General features: G+C 35.6%; 1 protein-coding gene across 1 annotated transcript in view; it reads right to left on the bottom strand.

Annotated features, from left to right (window-relative positions):
• The window catches only part of ADGB (androglobin), a 189,075-nt gene that overhangs the window by 103,185 nt on the left and 64,008 nt on the right, over positions 1-21,882 (bottom strand). Inside the window, 3 exon segments of the mRNA XM_027765632.1 lie at positions 7,304-7,398; positions 18,117-18,257; positions 21,740-21,867. Of these exon segments, the coding sequence (XP_027621433.1) occupies positions 7,304-7,398; positions 18,117-18,257; positions 21,740-21,867 (364 nt within the window).

Here is a 21,882-nt window from a genome sequence, read left to right as displayed (position 1 = left end):
CACTCACTGTAATCCCTTCTCCAGTCTCCTCTCAGGATCTTGGGCACACATGCACACATGCCCAACATGAGTTTAAGCCACAGAGTCTGGGACTCAAACTGAGGTCAGCTACAGGGAAGTCCAGCACCGTAGCCATTATGCCAACTGCTGGTCCTCATACCCTCACTTTCTAACAGTGGGTTCCTTTACAGGAAATTCCTGTGATTACTCCTGACATTGAAGACATTCACTGGAGAGAGGAGATAGAAGCTGCTCTGTTATCTTGCCAACTGCCCAGGTAGACATTTCCCATTTTCAAATGTTTAGATTTCCCAAAGTTACTCTGCTTAGGAAAAACTCAGAATAATATTTATACAGAACTTCAGTCACTAATTGAAGGCTGCAATATGCCATAAGAAACAAAAAGAATGTGAAACATAAAGTGATATATTCTGTAGGCAAATGCAGTCTTTCATAGCTTATTTTAACATTTAAAAATAAAGTGACATATTAACTACATTCATGTTAAATTTGCCTCCAAATGTCTTTCCCCAGGCCCCACTCCTCCACATACATCACATCTGGCATTCACACCCATCTCTTGTGTTTGTACATCCTTTAGCCCGTCAGTTTCAGTCATAGAATGCAGACATTCGGACATACAATGTCTCTCCTCCATAGCCTGGCTTGCTTCACTCAGCAGTAAATCTTCCATATTCTTCCACTTCCTGTCAAAAGCCAGGGGTTTTGGGAACCAGCAGTTAGTGTAATGGCTATGTTGCTGGACTCCCACGTGGTCGACCACGGTTCGCGTCTCAGACCCGGTGGCTTAAATCTCACGCCGGGCGCGTGTGCGTGCGTGCCCAAGATCCCGAGAGGAGAATGGAAGAGAAGGGATTGCGGCGTGACCATCCCCCCTGGGGGGTGATTTCTCGCTTCCTGTCTTTCTGTCTCTCTCTGTCTGGCGAGCGCACGCGTCCTATAGCGAAAACCTCTCCAAAAAATGCCAAGGAGTGAGATTGTTGGATCATATGGTAGTTCTGTTTGTAGACTTTTGAGGAATCTCCAAATTGTTCTCCACAGTGGTTGGACTAATTTACATTCACACCAGCAGTGTAAAAGAGTTCCCTTTTCACCACACCCCCACCAACACTTATCATTTTTTGATTTTTTAGTCTTAGACATTCTGCCTGGGGTTAGGTGGCATCTTATTGTTGTTTTGATCTGCATTTGCCTTACGATGAGGGATGTTAAGCATTTTTTCATATGCCTTTTGGCTATTTGTATGTCATCTTTAGTGTGTGGTTTTTACAACTTCTTCTCCCATCTTTTAATAGGGTTGATCATCTTTTTTCCAAAGAACTTCTTTAGTTCCTTTGGAGGAAGGATACGGAGACAGAGCATTGTTGGGTCAGGGAGGTAGTGTTGTTATATTTTGATGAACTGGACCAGGGAGAAATGTTCACATATTGAAATGTTCACTTTGTAAGCTAAATAATGTGATTGAATGTATAAAAAAATGTAAATAAATAGATAAAATTTAAAAAAATAAAATAAAATAACGCATTCTAAACACTAGCCAAACCAGAAACGTCTCCCTAATCTCAGCCCTAAACCTAACCCTAACCCTAACCCTAACCCTAATCCTATTGAAATCCCTAAACCTCGCCCTAAACCCTAACCTAATCATAACTGGAACCCTAAATGTAAACCTAACCAAAACGTTTAACCTAACACTAACCTAATCCTAACATAAATTCTAAACCCTAACTTAACCCTAAACCTAACCCTGCACCCAAACTCTAAACCTCACCTTACCCTATCCCTAAGCCAAAACCTTAAGGTAACCCTAACCCTAACCCTAAACCCTAAGCTAACCTAAACCTTAACCAAAACGTTAACCCAAACCCAAACCCAAGCTCTAAACTCTAACTATCCCTAAAACTAGCCCTAACATCAACCCTAAAACTAACTATAACTCTAACCTCAAGCCTAACCCTAACCCTGGACTAACACTCAACCCTATCCAAACCTTGACCCTAACCATAATGAAAACACTAACCCTAATCCTATCCTGAGCCCTATACCGTAAATTAACTAGACACCTAACTCTAAATCTAACCCCATTTTCAACCCTAACACTAACCCTAATCCTAAATTTTAACCTAAACCTAACCCTAAACAAAACCTAACCAAAACCTAAATTAAAAAAAAAATATTCTAACCATGGTTGGCCATGTGGGAGTCCAGTGCCTTAACCATCATGTCACCTGCTAGCTCCGTGAGTTCCTTATTTTATTTTATTTGTAACTAAACCTTAAACCATTATGCTGTATATTTTCTTATTATTAAAATAAAAATATGTTATCTAATGATAAAAACAATGTTAAATTTACCAATAACTGGTATTCTTCCAAATGATTTTGCATCACTGATCTCTACATCAACAACTGGGACTGTAGATTTATGGAACAGTTGTTTAAATTAGGACCAGAAACCTACCTTGTAGCTTATTTCAAATATTGTTCCAAATGGAACCTGCTCTGGTCTCATGAGTGCATTTATATAGCTCAAGCTGCACTTCTCTGAGGCGTAAAGTAAATGGAAGTACCCAGGAGATGGTGCAGCTCTTCCCCAGGCCAGAGAAGTAATTGCAAGAGGGAGTTAAGCAGTACATTGTTGAGTCCAGAAAAGTCATTAAAATGTTATAAATATTCAAAATAAAGTGAAAAGTGATTCAACGGGTTTTAAAAAGTAGCTCAATTAAGAAATAGAGGAAAATGTCATTTTCCCTCTATCTCTTTTGTAGATTTTTTTTTCAATTTACTGGAAACCATTCAGAAACTCCAGAGATTATGTGTTGGAGTGGCTTTTTAAAAATTTCATAGATAATCTGAAATATAAACTTTTTTCCTACAACTTTAATACTGTCAAGTTTTAGAGTCAAATCAATACCTGAAAGTAATTCTTCTGATGGAAATTTTTATTGGAGAATTTGAGGTTATTCAATATGGCAATGCCTCAGTATAGCATTTAAAAAGTGCATTACTGTAAAAATTCCATTTAAATAATATCCATCATTGAAGTCATACTCAAAGTAGTATTTATACATTGAATGAGTTCCAAATGTTTTACTAGTCATAATTTTTGGCTTACATATCTCAATTTTTCCTTACAATTACAGCAAACATTTTAGTATAAAAAGATCTTCTTGTTTGAGCTGTAGAGTATTAGAAAATAAAACAATTTTAAGTATTTTGAAAATGTAAAGTACTGATCCAAATAACAAAGTATGGTATTTGTACCTATTTATAGTTCGAATAATCTGCCAAGTATTGAATTAAGAATGAGAAATTTAGGTGAGACACATTTTCATACTTTATTTTCAATATATAATACTTCCGATTTATGAGAAATAATATCATTAATAATAATTATACTTTAATGTTAGATCTTTGTTAAAGGATCTTAAAGTTCTTAGATAGAAATAGGAGCAGACAGGACCAGCAGTTGGTGTAATGTTTATGTGGCTAGACTCTCGCCGGCCATGTGTGCATGCGAGCCCAAGAACCTGAGAGGAGAATGGAAGAGAAGGGATTGTGCAGTGGCCATCCCCCCTGGGGTGGGGGGTGATTTCTTGTTTTCTGTCTCTCTGTCTCTCTCTGTCTTTCTGGCGAGCACATGTGCCCTATGGCAAAAACCTCTCTAAAAAAATAAAAAATATAATTAAGAGCAGAGAAGATTTAGAATAGTAACTTAGTACACGTTTACTGAATAATTCATGTGTAAGCTTTCAATCAGATGTTTACTTTCCTAAAGCCTTTCTTTCTTTTTACTCCATCTCATTTCAAACTCTCTGAAAGAAGCAGGAGTTGGAGTTTGGGTAGGTCTGGGAGACTTTTAAAAAAATCTCAGATCACTCATCTAACTAAAACCAAAACCATTTAAAATACCCAAGAGGAGGTGTGGATGTCAGATGATGTAGTTTTCTACATCATCTACTTCTTCCCTAGTTCTGTTCTGTTCCCACCTCCCCCAAGTATTCTTAATCACTTACTTAAATAAATGTTAGTTGTTGACTTTATCTTGTGTGTGTTATTATGGTCTTTGGTACCAAAACTTTCAGTAATGTACTCCATTTGACAAAATTTCCTTCGGACAGAGATTGTTTATTATAGATTTACTATTAAAATGTTACAATTCTATTATATTCTGGTATTCGCCAGAGAAACTAGATAACTCTCATAGATAGCAAACTTAAAAGAATCTGCTGGCAAGATAGAAGACCACGGCACTATGATCAGTTCATTATAACCTTGGGGGTCTCAGAATTGCTGTTACAGACACTGGGCTAATTATAGAACATCTGGATACCTTAAACCATTTTCAACTCCCTAAAGGACAATTCATAATGATCTTTATGCCCTGATTTCTACCCACACCTCAAGCTGCCTCTAAGACTTCTCCCCTCACAATCTGTCCCAGGAGTTCTCTAAATCCAATGGGATCTTCTTCACTTTCTCCAGACTTTCTGACATGATTTCCTCAGCTTTGGATAAACTTTTTAAGGTCTCAGCTTAAAGTGTTTTTCCTCAGGGAAGACTTCCCTGGCCACCCGTCAGAAAGGATGACATGTTCCTGCAATATGTTTCCCATTCACTTTTCATTCATTTGTTCACATGTTCGCTTGGATGCTATCTCAACAAGCATTTAAGCACCTACACCTACTATATAGTAGACATCTTGTATGACTTCTTTTACAATAATTTTCTAAATGTTTTGTTATTCCTCACTGGACTCTAAACACTGGAGAAGGATCTTGTCAATTTGGCTCATCATTGTGTCCTCAGAACATAGAACATTGCTTAGCAAATAATTGATAATTAATGAACAGCTGTTGAATTAGCCAAGGAATAAGCAGGTGTGAGCTTTTAGACCTTTTTTCATTTTTTTTTTGGAATATTTGTAAAATTCAAAACTAGCTTTGTGTTTAGCTCTTAGTTTCTCAGTAAGAACACCAAAAAGTTCAAATGGATTACTTTGCAGGCTTTTCTTTTTGTAATGCATTCGTCATATGCACTCCCTTTTTGCAGTTTAAAAGGAGTTTGAGTACTTCTCAGACATGAGGCCATGGCACTCCACAAAGCGTGGCTGATGTTCTTTAGTTATCCAAATAGGGAAGGCCTGAGACAGCCCCTTGGCCAGTGGCAGGGAAACAGGAAACAGGTTAAATGTGTGTATGTGTGTGAGATAAATATCTATATCTATCTGTCTATCTATCTTTCTATCTATCTATCTATCTATCTATCTATCTATCTATCTATGGAGGTAGGCAGCCCTAATCTCAAGAGGTTGGACTTAGAAGAGATTTGAGATGTACATTTGGACTATTGATTGTTAACGATTTTAAGATCCAGTCTGAATTACTGTTTCTGTTATTAACCATAGCTAATGTTATTTAATTTAGGATTAAAAACAGCAAAACCGTTGCTATTCCTATATTCATTATGGCACATAATACCCTCTCTATGATGTCACTGGTATTATACAGTAGATTTTGGAAGGAAAGAATGGTTTATATCTAAAACAGAGGAGGAGGATGAAGGAGAGGAAGAAGGGGAAAATAAAGAAGGGGAGAATGATAACACTATGCCCTTCAGAAACAACCTAAAAGGCAAATGGAATGCATAGAGTAAAGTATAACAACTATCCGGTTGGAATATTTGCATTTCTGACTAATTGCCACTCAAGTTTTAAAACTCAGCATTTTCTAACTAACCAAATTAATATTTATAGGAAGTTATATCACTGCCCCATCTTATATTATCCTTTAATGTAGTGACATCAGAACACATGGAATCCCAGCAAAAAAAAGTACTATATTTAGTACTAAAGTCCCAAGATAGGACTAAGTTCTCTGAAACCCCAAATGCAATGGGGCATTTGTCTGAATAAATTTTATAGTGAACTGACAGACTTTCCATTAAGAGGAAAGAAGAAAAATTATTTTTCTGTTCAAGCACAAAAACATTATGAAAATGAATAAATACTCCGCAGCCACTAGACATATTAAATAAAAACAACACCATAATAATATTTTGTTAAGTGAAAAGCTAATTTCCAAATGGAGCATAAAATATGATTCCACTGTGGGGAAAAAAAAGGACATAGAAATACAGAAAATACAGAGAGAAGAAAAAAAATGAAAGGGAATATGCCAAAATTTTAAAGGTGCTTATGAATAAACACTTATACTATGGATATTTCATTACATTCTCTTTGACTACATTTTCCAAGTTAATAAGAAAAAAATTATTAGCATTCGTTTTGTATTATTTTACGATACAAGGAAGTTTATAGTGAGGACTCTTCAGTCTGTGTGAGAATTCCTTTAAATTACATTAAGAAAATGTGTGTGGCCTATTTATAGGAAGGTAGTTAATTGTTATCCAGAGATGATTTACATGACTGTCACTGAAAAGTATAGACTCTATATTTTCCCTTTCTTATACAATAAAATGATCTATAAAAACAAAATATTGGGACCAGTAGAGGGTATAATGGTTATGTCACTGGACTCCTATGTGGTCGACCATGGTCCAAGTTCTGAACCTGCTGGCTTAAGACTCACACCAGGCACGAAGATCCATAGAGAAGGATGGAGGAGAATGGACTGCAGTGTGACCAACCCCCAGGGCTGATTTCTTGCTTTCTGTTTCTTTCTCTCTGTCTAGCAAGCACACATATCAAAAAAAGGCAAACAAGCAAACAAACAAAAATAAAACAAAACAAAAATACTCTCTAAAAAGAAACAAAATGTTGGGGTAACAGGTGGTGTGGTGGTTAAGGCAATGGACTCCCACATGGCCAACAGCATTAGAGTCCAGGTCACAAAGGTTGCACACATGTGTGTGCCCAAAATTCCATGAAGAGAATGAAGGAGAAGGGATTGGGCATGGCCATCATCTCTGTCGGGTGATTTGTCACTTTCCCTCTCACTGTCTCTCTCTCCCCTCCCCCCCACCGCAAGCTCACATGCCCTATTATAAAAACCTAAAAAAAAAGTGACTTCATATATATTTTTTCTTTTCCTTTTTTATAATTATTCATAGATAGAACTATTGCAGTTACCTAAGATCATTTTAAATGCACCAAGTCCCCTAGGTTAGGTACCTAATTTTAAAGACAAGGAAACTGAAATCCAAGGGTAGGATTTTCATTAATGTGTAGTTTACATTTTACTGTAGCAATTATTCTCTCTCTCATACATACACACACACACACGACATAAGTGATACTGTATTGCCTGGTCTTGAATGCTTACCATCTTCTTCAATGAAAATATCTTATTTTCAAACAGATAGAGAGGTGTAAATGTAGCGTACACAACCATATGAGGGGACAGTACTGCTGAAGAACCTGTAAGACAAACATATATTGTGTTACTAAAATTCTAGTAAAAATAGGTCTGTCAAGATTGTCTAAAGTTCTTAATGAACTTATCCTCGCTGGCAAAAAAAGTGGATAAATGACTCAAAATAAATTTAACAAATGTAGAATCTCAAATATACATTCATTTTATAGACAGCCTCATAAGTTTTGAGTTCACAGTAGTAGCATTTAATTATTTAAGATATTATTTTAGTTCCCTGTAAAAAAGTTATCATTTTTTTCTTTATTGTTATTATTATTTATACATTCAATCACTACACATCATGTAGGTAAGAAAGAAACTTTTCCCAGCATGATATACACCTCAGCCCAGCCCAGTTGAGACCACCATACACATCCTCATGAACAGATAATAAACCATATCTGAATCCCATAAGTGTCTTACCCTTATATTTTTTCCCTCAAATTTCCTTTCCTACACATATACTCTGGCTCTTAATGTAGCACAGAGTGGTTCAAAAATAAGCATGTTCCAATTAAATGATTTTTAAATTGAGACATTCCTTAGCTTTCATAGATAGAATTTTGAACTAAAAGAAACATGAGTTTCTGTGTTCTTTCAGGAAGAAAGAAATCATGAATAAAATGAATCCTTCTACAAAGATGAAAAACATATGTAGCTTGGGTGCTGGGAAAATTTGCTTTTCATCATTGCTTATTTGTTTGAGCCTGTTTTTCTCAACATCCCTGAAATTACTATACTTGGTTCAGTGCTTTTTTTTCTAAAAACATTCAGGACAAACCAGCAGAAGTCAATACATTTTAATCTTTTAGTTTTTTAGAGAATACTTTATTTATTCTTTACCAACTTATATAATTACATATTAGGTGATATGGTTATAGAAGAGAAATACCCTTAGGGCCAAAAAATATAACTTAGATAGCAGTCCAGTTTTTCTCTAGAATAGAGATTGAAATAAGGCAAAATAATAGAAATCTAGCTTTAAATTTAAAAATTGAACTTTGGGGTCAGCAGTTGGAATAGTGGTTAAGGCGCTGGACACCTCATGGCCAGCCATGGTTCTTGTCCAGTACCTGTGAAACTCATACCTTTCTAACAAGTGCATACACTAGATAGGAAAAAAGAAAGAAAGAAAAGAATGGAACTTTGTACATTTCTCATGAAATTTGCCAACACATCTTGGTCACTCTTTTCCTACACTACTTATTTACCTATGTTACATCTGTTTGATCATGGTAAATATCTTCTTGTGTCTATGTATTTTATCTCTCCAACTAACTCACAGATGTTTAGATGCAAAGACTGATTTAATAATTTGATTTATTCCACTAGGCACTTTGTGTGAACTAGTATGTTTTGAAGCCTGATCAATGGTCTCAAGTTCAAAATGCAACAAAATAATTATTCCTCTTTTTATACTGTGAAGAGAAATATTTTCCATGTGTTTCTAACACTAGATAGCATGATCTGTTGCATGCACACTGAACCAGAACGATCTTGGTTAGCAGTGACCAGCAAATTACTGTCCAGTTTCTTTGTTCACTGATCAATCTAATCAAAGCCCATCATCAATAAGTAAAAAAAAAAAAAAAAAGATTCAGAAACATCTTTAGGTTTCAGATGGAAGACCGTGATAACTGTAATGAATAAAAATTTGAAAAATCAGCTTCTCATCTATTTGAGAACTTTATGTTCATGGAAAAGAAGAGGATTAAATATTTTCTCCAGGTACTTTCAAAGTTTAAGATTTACCAGTTGACCCTCTACTTAAGAAATTTATGAATGGTGAAGGCAAAGATAAAGAAAAGGAGAAAAGAAGATGGGTTCCTCTCTGATGACTGAGAAGGATGAGGTTCCTTTTATAAAATTTGGCTTGAGTTCTGGATTTTAAATATACACCCTTGCTTCTTCTAGTGTTATGGTATTAGATTTCAGACATAGTAAAAACATAAGGAAATCAATGATAATCATTTAAATTATGGGTAGATAACAAAACTGGTAATATAGCAAATTAAAAAATTAAACTGATGATTGTGAAGCTTTGTAACCTGGGACTTATGAACCAGCTCTAAATTTTGGTCTTCAGTAGTGAGTAGTGAGTTAAAAATGGAAGGGACCAGCAATGAGTGTAATGGTTATGTTGCTGGATTCCCACGTAGTTGACCACAGTTCACGTCCCGGACCCGGTGACTTAAACTCACGTCGGGCTCATGTGCGTATGTGCCCAAGATCCCGGGAGGAGAATGGAGGAGAGGGGATTGCAGCGTGGCCATCCCCTCTGGGGGGTGATTTCTTGCTTTCTGTCTTTCTGTCTCTCTCTGTCTGTCTGGCGAGCACACGTGCTCTATAGCAAAACCTCTCAAAAAAAAAAAAGAAAAAAAAGAGTTAAAAATGGAAACATTTATATTAGTGAGGCAATTAACAAAGTGAATTGATTATGAATGGCTTGTACTATCTACAAATAAACATGATGTGTTTAGATGATCTCTCTTTCATGTTAAAGAATCATAACATGTAACAAGAAATCTACTGTGAAGAGTTATTTTTATGGACCTATAAATGGAAGATGAGGAAGAATGGCAGTAACAAACAAAATGTTACAGAACAGTATGATGGTAATATGGATTTATTGGTAAAGACGTAAGATGCATGGAACATGGGACCAGCAGATGACAGAATGGTTATATTGCTGGACTCCTACATAGCTGAACAAGGTTCAAGTTTTGGACCCTGCAGCTTAAAACTCATGCCGGGCATGTGTGCATTCATGCCCAAAATCCCAAGAGGATAATAGAGAAGAAGGGATTGCAGTGTGGCCATCCCCCTTGGGGAATGACTTCTTGCTTTCTGTCTCTCTGTCTTTCTCTGTCCCTCTGGTGAGCACATGAGTCCTATTGCAAAAATTTGTCTTAAAAAAAGATTTATGGAACATAAAAAGCATTTTATCACTTTTTAAAAGAATAAATCAATGAATAGCTTAACGTGGTATTTCCTAAATTGTGCCCCCTCTATCTAAGCCCTACAAAATAATTCTTGGAGCAGTAGAGGTCCAAGGTCCAAGACGATTTGCAGAAAAATAAAAATAAAAATAATTACCAAACTCATTTGCTCACAGAATGATATTTCATTTCATTTTCCATCTCTACTTAGTCTTCTATTAATGACACTTACTAACATCTCAATGGATATGTATTCTTTGGGATAAAACTTGAAAAGTATTGGCTTAAAGTTGCATAGATTTTAGTATTTTTAATTGTATTTATCTTAGAAAACAGTTATTAACATAAATAGTAATTGAAGTGCAATTTGAACTCAAACACAAATTCATGCTTGAACATGAAATTTATGTTTGAACTTGGAATTGCTGTTTGTAGTAGACTGCCAGTTAGAAATAAGCTTACCTGCATTTAACAACAAACTCAACTAACAGCCAAAACAAATGATTGTTTTGTCTCAGGTAATAAGCAGTCTGAAAACATACAGATGCACTGTTGGTTCAGCTACTCAATGAGGTTGGACCTATGTCACTAAAATTTGACTTCTCTCTAACACTTGACTAGATTATTTCCAAGTTCAAGATAAGATGGACATTTTATAACAACATCTGGGCCCTTCTTCAGAAAAAGGAAACGCTTCTACAGAAGCCCTCAAAAGATATTCACTTGGGAACCAGCAGTTACCATAATGGCTATGTCACTGGACTCCCACGTAGTCGACCGCGGTTCATGTCCCAGACCCGGTGGCTTAAAACTCACACCAGGCGCATGTGCGTGCGTGCCCAAGATCCCGAGAGGAGAATGGAGGAGAAGGGATTGTGGCGTGGCCATCCCCCCTGGGGGGTGATTTCTCACTTTCTGTCTCTATGTCTCTCTCTGTCTGTCTGGCGAGCGCACGCACCCTATAGCAAAAAAAAAAAAAAAAAAAAAGATATTCACTTGAATGCACTTTACTGAATCAAGTGCACATGGCCACCTCTTTTACTACAAGGGGGTTGAATATGCATGAATTTCACTTGAGCTTGAAACACTGCCTACATGAAAACAAATAAGAAAACAAACCTGAGTTCCTCTAGTGAGGGAAAGGTAAGATGACAAACAAAAAGTCCTAAATAAATCTTAAGAAGAATTTCACATTGGAAAATAACCATGAGTCTCTTAGCACAGTTTTTAAAAAATGATAGCAACCAAGATGTAAAATATTCAAAAATAGGGGCTAGCAGGTATCATGGTGGTTAAGGTGCTGGATTCCCACATGGCTGACTGCAGTTCAAGTCCTGGACTTGGTAACATGAAAATCACACCAAGCATCTATGTGTGCATGACCAAAATTACAGGAGAAGAACATAGGAAAAGGGATTGTAGCATGGCCATCCCCTGGGGGGTAATTTGTCACTTTCCCTCTCATTGTCTCTTTGTCTCTCCTGCAAGTACATGTGACTTATGGCAAAATTCTAAAAAAACAAACAAACAAACAGAAATCATACAAAAACTCAAGGATAATATTTTCTACTGCTAATAATGAAGTCCGTTATACAATCCCTCAGGTACTAATATAAAAGCATTGCATTAATTTTCCCCAATATGAATTATATTCCTGTGATGAAATTTCTCAATAATTACATTTGTATACTTTAGTTCATTGCATTGTCTTGTTGTGTTTAATTTCTCATTTTCTTTTGCTAATTATCAATGAAAATTTTGTTGGTGGTAATGCAATAATGTAGAGAAAAGGGAGATAAATAAGTATCAACATGAGATGATTAGATATACACTCCTTTACCCATATTTACTAAACAGAATCCTTTTTTAAGTTAGCATTCTATTTGATTTTTAAGTGCTAATTTTTTTAATAACGCAATAAACTCTCATTAAGTATAGTAACCATGTTATATATTACTTCTCACTTAATTATCTTATAACTTAAAGTTTGTGCCTTATGACCAACATCTCCCCACTTTTCCTATGCCTGAGTCCCTGGCAGCATCAATTTATGGTTTCCCAAACTCAGTATTCTTAGAATCCAATACCAGGCATTCTTGGTCTTTCTATCTGGCATATTCCACTTGGAATACAGTTCTTCAAGTTCACTTAAGGTGTCACAGTGGCAGGATTATCTTATTCTAAGACCGAATAACACTGTTTCGTATTGATGTTATGAATTGGATGATGCTGCATTCCCCAAAGTTTCATGTTTTGGAATTTGATTTTGGAAGGTGGTAAGGCCTTGGGGTGGTGATGGAATCAAGATGATTGCATCATGAAGAGAACACTCATGAACAGATGAAAGATCTCTCTCAAGACCCAGTGAGTTCTTATTGTCATGAAATGGTGTTAACTCTCATGAGAGTTGGTTGTAAGAAAAAAAGAGCCACAGTTTGTTCTCTCTCTCTCTCTCTCTCTCTCTCTCTCTCTGCATATGTCTGACCGTGCTTCTGTTGAATATGTTGTAGGACAACCTGATGCCAGGCTTATGCATTCAGACTTTCCAATCATCAGAGTTATGAATTTTTTTAAAGGATCATTTATGTAACTTTATTTATTCATTCATTTATTTTTAATTTGATCAGAGAGAGACACATGCAGGGAGAGCAAGAGAAAGGGAAAGTGAGAAAGCAAGCCACCAACAGATCTGGGACTCAAAACATGGTCATCTATATGGGAGTGTCCAGCATCTTAACCACCATACTACCTGCTGGTCCCATCAGAATTATGATTTAATAAACTCTTATTTTTTTCTTATATTTTTGTTATAGGGCATGTGCACTTGCTGGAGAGACAGAGTCAGAGAGAGAGAAAGTGATAAATAATCCCCCACCACCACCACCACAGTAATCCCTTCTCCTCCATTCTACTCTCAGGATTTCGAGCATGCATGCACAGGCACTCAGCATCAGTTTCAAGACTCTAGGTCTAGGACTTGAACCACAGTTGACCAACTGGGAATCCAGCACCTTAACCAATACACCTCCTGCTGGCCCATGAACCCTTATTTCTTTATAAATCACCCAAACCTAGGTCTCTCTTTTAGCAATACAATAACAAAGACAATGTATGCACATTGATAGGCACTCATGTTGTTTCCTTATTTTGGTTATTGTGAATAAGCTGCGATGAGCATGGGAGCTTAGAGCTCTCTTTGAGTTTTCATTTCTTTTGGGTATATACCTAAGTGGGCTTGCTGGATCAGATGGTAGCTCTACTTTTTTTTTTTTCTTTTTCAAAAACCTTTGTACAATTTTTAATAATAGCTGTACTAATTTGTATTCCCACAATGTACCACACTTACTTTTATTTAATCCTCAATAACCCTTGCTGTATCTGCTCTTTTTGAGAATAGCCTTCCTAACAGTTGACAAGAGACACCTGTGAGATAGATACATTCTTGGACTCATAGAACATACCTAGATTGAACCAAGAAGAAACAGAAAACCTGAACAGACAAAAAAAACATGGAACGTAAATGAATCAGTAATGGACAGTTTTCTGACAAAGAAAAGCCTGGGTTCAAATGGCTTTACTTCTGAATTCTACAAAAATTTTAAAGAATAATTGACTTCAATTTTCCTCAAGCTATTTCTAAAGATTCAAATAAAAGAAAGTCTCTTAATCCCATTCTATGAAACCTGCATCGCTTTGAAATATAAAGCGGTTAAGAACAGAAAGAAAGAAAGAAAACTATACACTAATATTTCTAATGAATAAAGAAACAAATTTTCAAAATAAAAGACTAGCAAATTGAATGCAATAGCACATTAAAAAGATTATATACCATGACCAAATGGAATTTACCCAAGCGTTGCAAGGATGGCTCAACATATGCAAAACAATAGTGATAAATCACATTAACAAAAGAAAAAATAAAAACCACATGATCATATCAATAGATACAGAAAACACATTTTAAAAATATGACATCCCTTCATAATTAAGACTCTCAATAAGATAGGTATAGAAATAAATTTCTCAACACAATACAAACTAAGTATGACAAACTTATAGCTAATATGTTGAATGAAGAAAAACTGAAAGTTTTCCAGCTAAAATCTAGAGCAAGACAAGATTGTCTACTTTCTCATTCCTCTTTAGCACACTACTGAAAGTTCCAACCAATGCAGTCAGAAAAGTGAATAAAATAAAAGGCATTTGGGTAGCAAAAGAAGAAGTGAAAATGTCCCTATTTGCGGATAACATGATTATATACATAGACAATCCAAAAGAATCCCGGAAAAAATACTCCTACAAGTGATAAATGAATTCAGTAAAGATGTAGTATATAAAATCAATGTACAAAAATCTAAATCCATTGAAGCCAGCAGTTGGCCCAGTAGTTGCAGTGCTGGACTCCCACATGGTTAACCATGGTTTGAGTCCTGGACCCAGCAGCCTGAAACTCACACTGGGCCTATATATGTGCAGAGCTAAAGTCTAGAGAGGAGAAGGGAGAAGGGATTGCAGCATGGCCATCCCTCCTTTGGGGGGTGATTTCTCGCTCTGTCTCTGGGGAGTGTACACACCCTATAGCAAAAATTTCTCAAAAAAAAAAAAACAAAACAAAAAGGTAACTAGAGCCTATTTATAAAGCAACAATGAATAGACTGAGGCGAGATTGAAGAAAACAATCCTTTTTACAATAGTCACCAAAAAAAAAAAAAAAACAAAAAACACCTAGGATTGAATCTAACCAAAGCGATGAAGGACATCTATGAGGAAAACTATTAAAAAAAAAATCCTGAAGAAAAAAATTAAATATGATACAAAAAATTATTTTAAAACATCCCTTTTTCTTGGATTGGAAGAATCAATATATTTAAAATGTCAAATAAATCCAAATTAATTTACAATATTAATAGAATTTCAATCCCTCTCTCTTTCACCAGTAGTAAAAATCAACTCAAAATGGGTCAAAGATCTAAATGTAAAGCCTCAAACTATAAAACTACTTGTGGAAAATACAGACAAAACACTTGAAATCATTAGAGAAGGTAAAGATTTCTTAAATAAGACCCCTAACTACAGGTAACAATTCCAAAAATAGATAAATGGATCACATCATGCTAAAAAAAAACTTCTGCAGAGCAAAGGAAACAATAAGTAGAGTGAAGTGACAACCCAAAGAATGGGAGGAAATATTTGCAAACTATATTTCAGATAAAGGATTGATAGCAGTTCCTCTACAAAATAATAATAACAATAATAATCCAATTAAAAATGAACAAATGAGCCGAGAAGAAAACTCTCAAAGGAAGACATAAAAAATTGGCCAAAAATCATATGAGAAAAATGTGCGCTGTCTCTTAGCATAAGAAAAATGCATATCGAAACCACAAGATACCATTTAACCCCTGTTTGAGTGACTAAGGCCAAAAATTATGAATGGCAAGTACTGGTGAGTCTGCCATGAAAAGGAAACCTTCCTGCACTGTTGGTGAGAATGTAAACTGATACAGCCACTGTGAAAAATATGAAGGTTCCTCAGAAATCAACAATAAAACTACCATATGACCCAGTAATCCCACTCCTTAACATTTACTTAGGGGACAAGAGAACACTACATTTCAAAGACACTTGCACATCCATGGTTATGGCAGCTTTATTCAAAATTGCTAAGACATGGAATCAACCTATGTACCCCACAGCTGATGACCAGATTGAAAAAATGTGGCACACGAATACTATGGATTCGTAGTCAACCATACAAAACAGTGAGATTATCATTCCATACAAAGTGATGAATATAGAAGATTAAATGCTAAGTGAAATAAGCCAGCCTATAAAAAATAAGCATTGCATATCCCCATTCAATACGTATTGAATATCTGCTCTCTATGGTAGAAATTGAAAGTTTCAAAGACTTGGGGCCAGCAGGTGGCACAGTGGTTAATATGCTGGATTCCACATTGCTGACTACAGTTCAAGTCCTGGGCCTGGACTTCCTTTCTCATTTCTCACTTTCTCTCTCTTTATCTCTCCCCCATCTTTCTCTGGTAAATTAAAATGTAATAATAAATAAAAATTAAGTAAATAGTCATTTCTAAAATTGCTTAGAGACTTAATAGTAGGAAGACAAGCATAAATACTAGAGATTGAACAGGAGGCAGGATGGATAATGGGGATGAGGGGGACCAGCTGTTAGTGTAATGGCTATGTTGTTGGACTCCCACGTAGACGACTGCGGTTTGAGTCCCGAACCTGGTGGCTTAAAACTCACACCAGGCGTGTGTGCGTGCATACCCAAGATCCCGAGAGGAGAATGGAGGAGAAGGGATTGCAGCATAGCCATCCCCCCTTGGGGGTGATTTCTCGCTTTCTATCTCTCTGTCTCTCTCTGTCTGGTGAGCGCACGTGCCCTATAGCAAAAACCTCTCCAAAAAATCCAAATAATGAGGGTGAGGGTGAGGGACTCAAAAGAGCATTTAACACACTCCAGAATGTAACATTCTTTGTTGAAAACAATGTATATGTTAACTTCCTTGTTTTATCACATACTGCATGAATGCTTTGAAAAACCATATTTTACACCACAAAGGTGAACAACAATTAAATGAAAAGTAAACAATATAAAATAAAATTGGAGGAAAATACTACAAAGATTGGTGATTGTTTTTTCTATCCCAATATCAAATGTTTCAGAAAGAATAAAAAGAGACAATTATTAAAATGTCTTCTACAAATCATCATCATATATTGAGAAAACAGAAAAATTGAAAAGAAACCAGATAAAACACAGTGCTAGAGGTTAAAGAACATGTTTTCAAGAACTAATGAAGAATTAGCTGAAAATTAAAACCTACACTATGGAAGCACCCAAATATATGATTCAATATTGGGACTATAAAATCTCAAAAAAGATCTCTTCTGAACAGCCTGAAGTATAGTTTTTGTTTATTTGTTTGTTTTGTTTTGATTTTGTCTTCTTTCAAATTAATACCATTTTTTTAGAGGGGACTATACTTAGACCATCTTAGTTGGTACAGAGGAAAGAAGTGCACTGTTCCAGAGGTCTTTATAGAAATTCTTAAGTCCAAATAGAAAATATATGAACAAAATGAGGGATCTCTAATATAGCATTAATGGATAAAGATAGAAACTCACGGGCTATTACTAAAAAGCCTTGACTTTTATACAATGGGATTATTTTAAATATTAGGTTATCTGAAAACTCATGACATATTTTTCTGTTTTTCTATGCAAAAATGTGTCAAGACTCTTCTGATGTCCAAATAACTCTACGTCTATCCAGTCACAACGTGACATACCACAAGGTGTGGTCATCAGTATCATGACAGTAATAGGAAACTGCTTCTTGAGTTCCCTGCACCATACTTATTTTTTAAGAACCCTGTAAAAGAGCTGAAGGCTTACTGTGAGCAAAAAGCTACATGCACACTTTTGGTTTCATTTGTTGGCTGACATCTAACTCCTTCAGGGTCTGACTGTGGATTTACTTGGATTTTGATAGTCAGCTTAAACTCTAATTGTTTCTCAGAAAATTACCTGACAATAATAGCAGAAATATGTGGATATTTCTGTGGCTCTTGCACCATAAGGATGTGACAGCCTTGCTTCTGTCTCCTAAGTAGCACCTTTGTCCTACGCATATGCCCATGTGAGAGCCCCTTTATGACAACCTTGAGAAAGCTTATTGAGTTATTTTGAAAGAGTAAATATTGTCCAGCATTTCAGGAAACAACTAAAATAGTTATTTGAAAAGATTGTGAGCTTACAATCTGAAAGGGACTGCACCGAGTACTGCACATCTGATGAGGGTCTTGAACCATGAAGTGACAGTTTGAATTTTTCCTTCTCCTTCTCCTTCTCTCCATCTTTACTCCTCTTCTTCCCAGGGTCTTTTGCATCTGTTTTGTCTAACACATTTTAAAAATGACATCAATTTTGTACCCAAAAAACCTCAAACTATGTTTCTTATTCAGTCATGGTGTTATATAATGTGTTTGTGGGGGAGGGGTGGCAAAACACTTATTTAAATGTAAAACTATAGCCAAAGCTTCCCTCAACAATTAGAAATATCATAACAAAGCCAGAGGAAACTTTGAAAATCAGCATGTATTATGAAGGAAATATAGCATTATTTATCACCGACTACACCTAATTTTATGTATCATGGAGATGATTGGTTGAATATACTTTGTTTATATAAAATTATATCAAGCTTATTTTCTCTTTCTAAAATCAAAACCAAAGCCAGTGAAGTGTGTACTGAAAGTTGAGTGCTAACTGTGAAGTATTCAGATCTTCCTAATTAGGAGCTTCCATCTGAAGGAAAGTGTTGGCTTTCTCATGTAATTTACTGAATACTGTACTCACAGTGAGAAATAGAATGTTTTCCTGCCACTACCTAGCATTGTAAGAGAGTATTATACCACATATTATTAGCACCAGAAAAGACCAAAATTCAAAACTGGAAGTACGGTTTCTGCAGAATGCACATCACTTTTGCTTTCTCACCATGGTAAAATTAAAACATTGTAATTAAAAAATTGTACGTCAGAAACCATTTGTTGAATTCTTCTTTGCTAGAATAACACAAATATTCTGTGTCCCACATTACTACCTCTCAGCTTCCACTTTACAGCACTCCTATTCTTTGAGATCAATCTTCTCACAGGTTTGTTTATGTATTATTTTATATCACATTTACTTCCTATCCTTCTCCAATATGCCTTCATTCCAATCACTCTCCAGTTCCTGATGACCTCCATACCTCAAAATCTAGTTGAGAAATTTAAGTTCTTTTATATCTCATCTCTCAACCATAATGTCACAGATGGACAATCTCTATGATTCTTGAAACACTACCCTTGACTTCAATGCCAACATGATCTTCTGTGGTTTTCTTTGATTCTCTGGCTACGTTTTAGTCTTCTTAATGAGCTCATTGTTTTGTACTGACTCCAAACGTTTAGATTCTCTAAGACTTAGTCTCAATTCCTCTAGTCCTTTTACTCCATAGTGTCTCCTTGGAAGATATTTTCCATGGTTTAATTTAGCATGCATTTGTCAATGATTCCTAAATGCATTTTCACTGTCTAGGACTCTTGACATGAAAAATCACTTGGCTATCTTAAAAGCACTTCAAATCTTATTTAAAAAAAAAAAAATTAGAGAGGTTTTTGCTATGGGACACGTATGCTCACCAGAGAGACAGAGAAACAGAAAGTCCACTTTCAGGATCTTGGGCACACACACACACACACACACATACATATGCTCAGCATGAGTTTTTAAGCCACTGGGTCTAGAACTTGAACTGTGGTAGACTATGTGGGAGTCCAGCAACATAACCATTACACCATTTGCTCGTTCCTCCCCCACCTTTTTTAAATCCTACATTTTCAACATTGTTTTCTAATCTCTCTTAATAGGTACTATCATCTCAAAATTCTTTGCCAAATCCTATCAGATTTTGCTTCCTAAATCTCTCTCAAATAAATTACCTTATTTGCATCTCTGTTGTGACTACCCTATTACTCTGTTCCAAGCTGCCATTATCTCTAACCTGAACTGATGTGATAGTCACCAAACTGCTTTTTCTGTGCCCACTCAATCACTGATCTACCTCTCCTGCACCAACATCTTATCTTGTCTTTTCCATGAAGCCAGAGTGATCTTTTTGAAAATACAGATCAGATCATAATGCTCTAAACTTTTTATTGATCATCAGTATCTCTTATGAAAAAGATAAATAATCCTGAATATAACCTAGAAGAGTTGATCTGTTCACTCCCTTTCTTACTTCTCCAGGCTCTTCTCAAACCATGTCATCCCTTCGCTTCCTCTCCTCTTGCTAAACACATCCATTACTAAGTCCTCCAGCACACTGTCATCTCTCCTACTGCCTCATAGTCTTTATCCCTGACATTCGTTCTGCCTGAAGTGACCTTCTCTCCACAGTCCTCAACTTCCTCTAGGTTATTTTCTCTTATCTTTGCAAACATAGCTCAAAATTCCCTGGAGAACTCTTCCCTGATGCTCAGACTAAAAGAGGTCCCCAATGTATACCATAATAGATTTGTATTTCCCTTCTAGGCTGTGCTTTAGTATGTGGTTATAAATTTGTTATTAATGTTAGCCTTTTCAACTAGAATGTGAAAAAATGAATGAATGAATGAGTGTTAACTTGTGAGGCATGGGAAAGGGCTTCTAGGAGCAAATTAATTTGAAATATACTGGATAAAACAGGCTTATTAATTTGCTTTCTTTTATAAGCTGAGGTACATTAAAGCATTTCAAGAGTGGCCTATAGTAGACAGATTTCATTCATATATTTTATCTCAGTATATTTTTGAGAAAAATGGAAAGTGAAAGTTCTGTGCAGTATACTGTGAAAAATGAATGCAGACAAAATCTTGATAAGGAATGATTCTAACAAAATGTTTATAACTTATAAATATTTGAAAGAGCTTTGTAAATACCACAAAGATATACAAAAAATTTGAGTATCATGTAGTAGACTTAATTCTACTTTACTATACAAGCATTTAGTTTTCATATGAATGGTTATATGATATATTTTAGAAGACACAAAATAAACAATTATTCAGGCTAGTAGGTGGTGTGGTAAAGGTGCTGAGTCCTACATTACTGATTCTGCAGTTCAAGTCTCAATCCTGCTGTTTTGAGAATCACATACCTGTGCAAGTATGCTCAAAGTCCTGAGATGAGAGTGGAGGAGAAGGGATTGTGGTGCAGCCATCCTCCCAGGGGGTGATTTACCACTTTATCTCTCTCTGCCTCTCCACAATGAGTGCACACACCCTGTGACATAATCTAAAAATAAAAAAATAAATATTCTCTCTATATATTATACATTCTAAGAATAAAAATGATTGTGTACTTTGTAAAATAATTTGAAATCATTTTTCCTTCTGACAGGAACTTCCACTTTTTAATAAATTATTAAAAAATCATGATTTAATCTGTCCTCATTTTACATTTTCTGAAAAAGAAAAATTTTTTGAAAAGGATAACTCTTCTGTCTCTTTTTTTGGGGGGGAGTCTATTTCACTCTGCTTATAACATATTAGAAACATGTGCTTGATGGAAATGGAGAACTACATATCTCTTCTTATATTAATAACACATCTGGTATCATCAAAGTAGACAATTGATTCTGATTTTTTAACGTAAACAAAATATGAAACAAAGCTAACATATAACTCCATTAAAAATTCTAAAGTACTAGAAAAGAAAGATCTTAATTACATGACTTCTTTTACAACATTTAAGAAATAATAATGACAAAAAAGAAGCATTAGATTTAATAATGATTATAAAGCATTTGCATGTAAAGTCTATATTAATAACATCTTGTTGTAAAATGTCTTACCCTTTGAAATTTTGTCAAATTTCTCAGGACCTCTTAGTGTTGTCGAGGAACCATCGGGTCTGAAATCCTTCAAGTCTTTCACTTCCTTTCCATCTTTCATTTCCTTTATATCCTTTCCTTCTTTGCCATCTTTCACCTCTTTC

Source organism: Tupaia chinensis, unplaced genomic scaffold (genome assembly GCF_000334495.1).
Source record: "Tupaia chinensis unplaced genomic scaffold, TupChi_1.0 Scaffold000008_1, whole genome shotgun sequence".
NCBI lineage: Eukaryota > Metazoa > Chordata > Mammalia > Scandentia > Tupaiidae > Tupaia > Tupaia belangeri.
The sequence above is the reverse complement of the archived record's forward strand: the minus strand, read 5'-3'. Positions and strand labels throughout refer to the sequence as shown.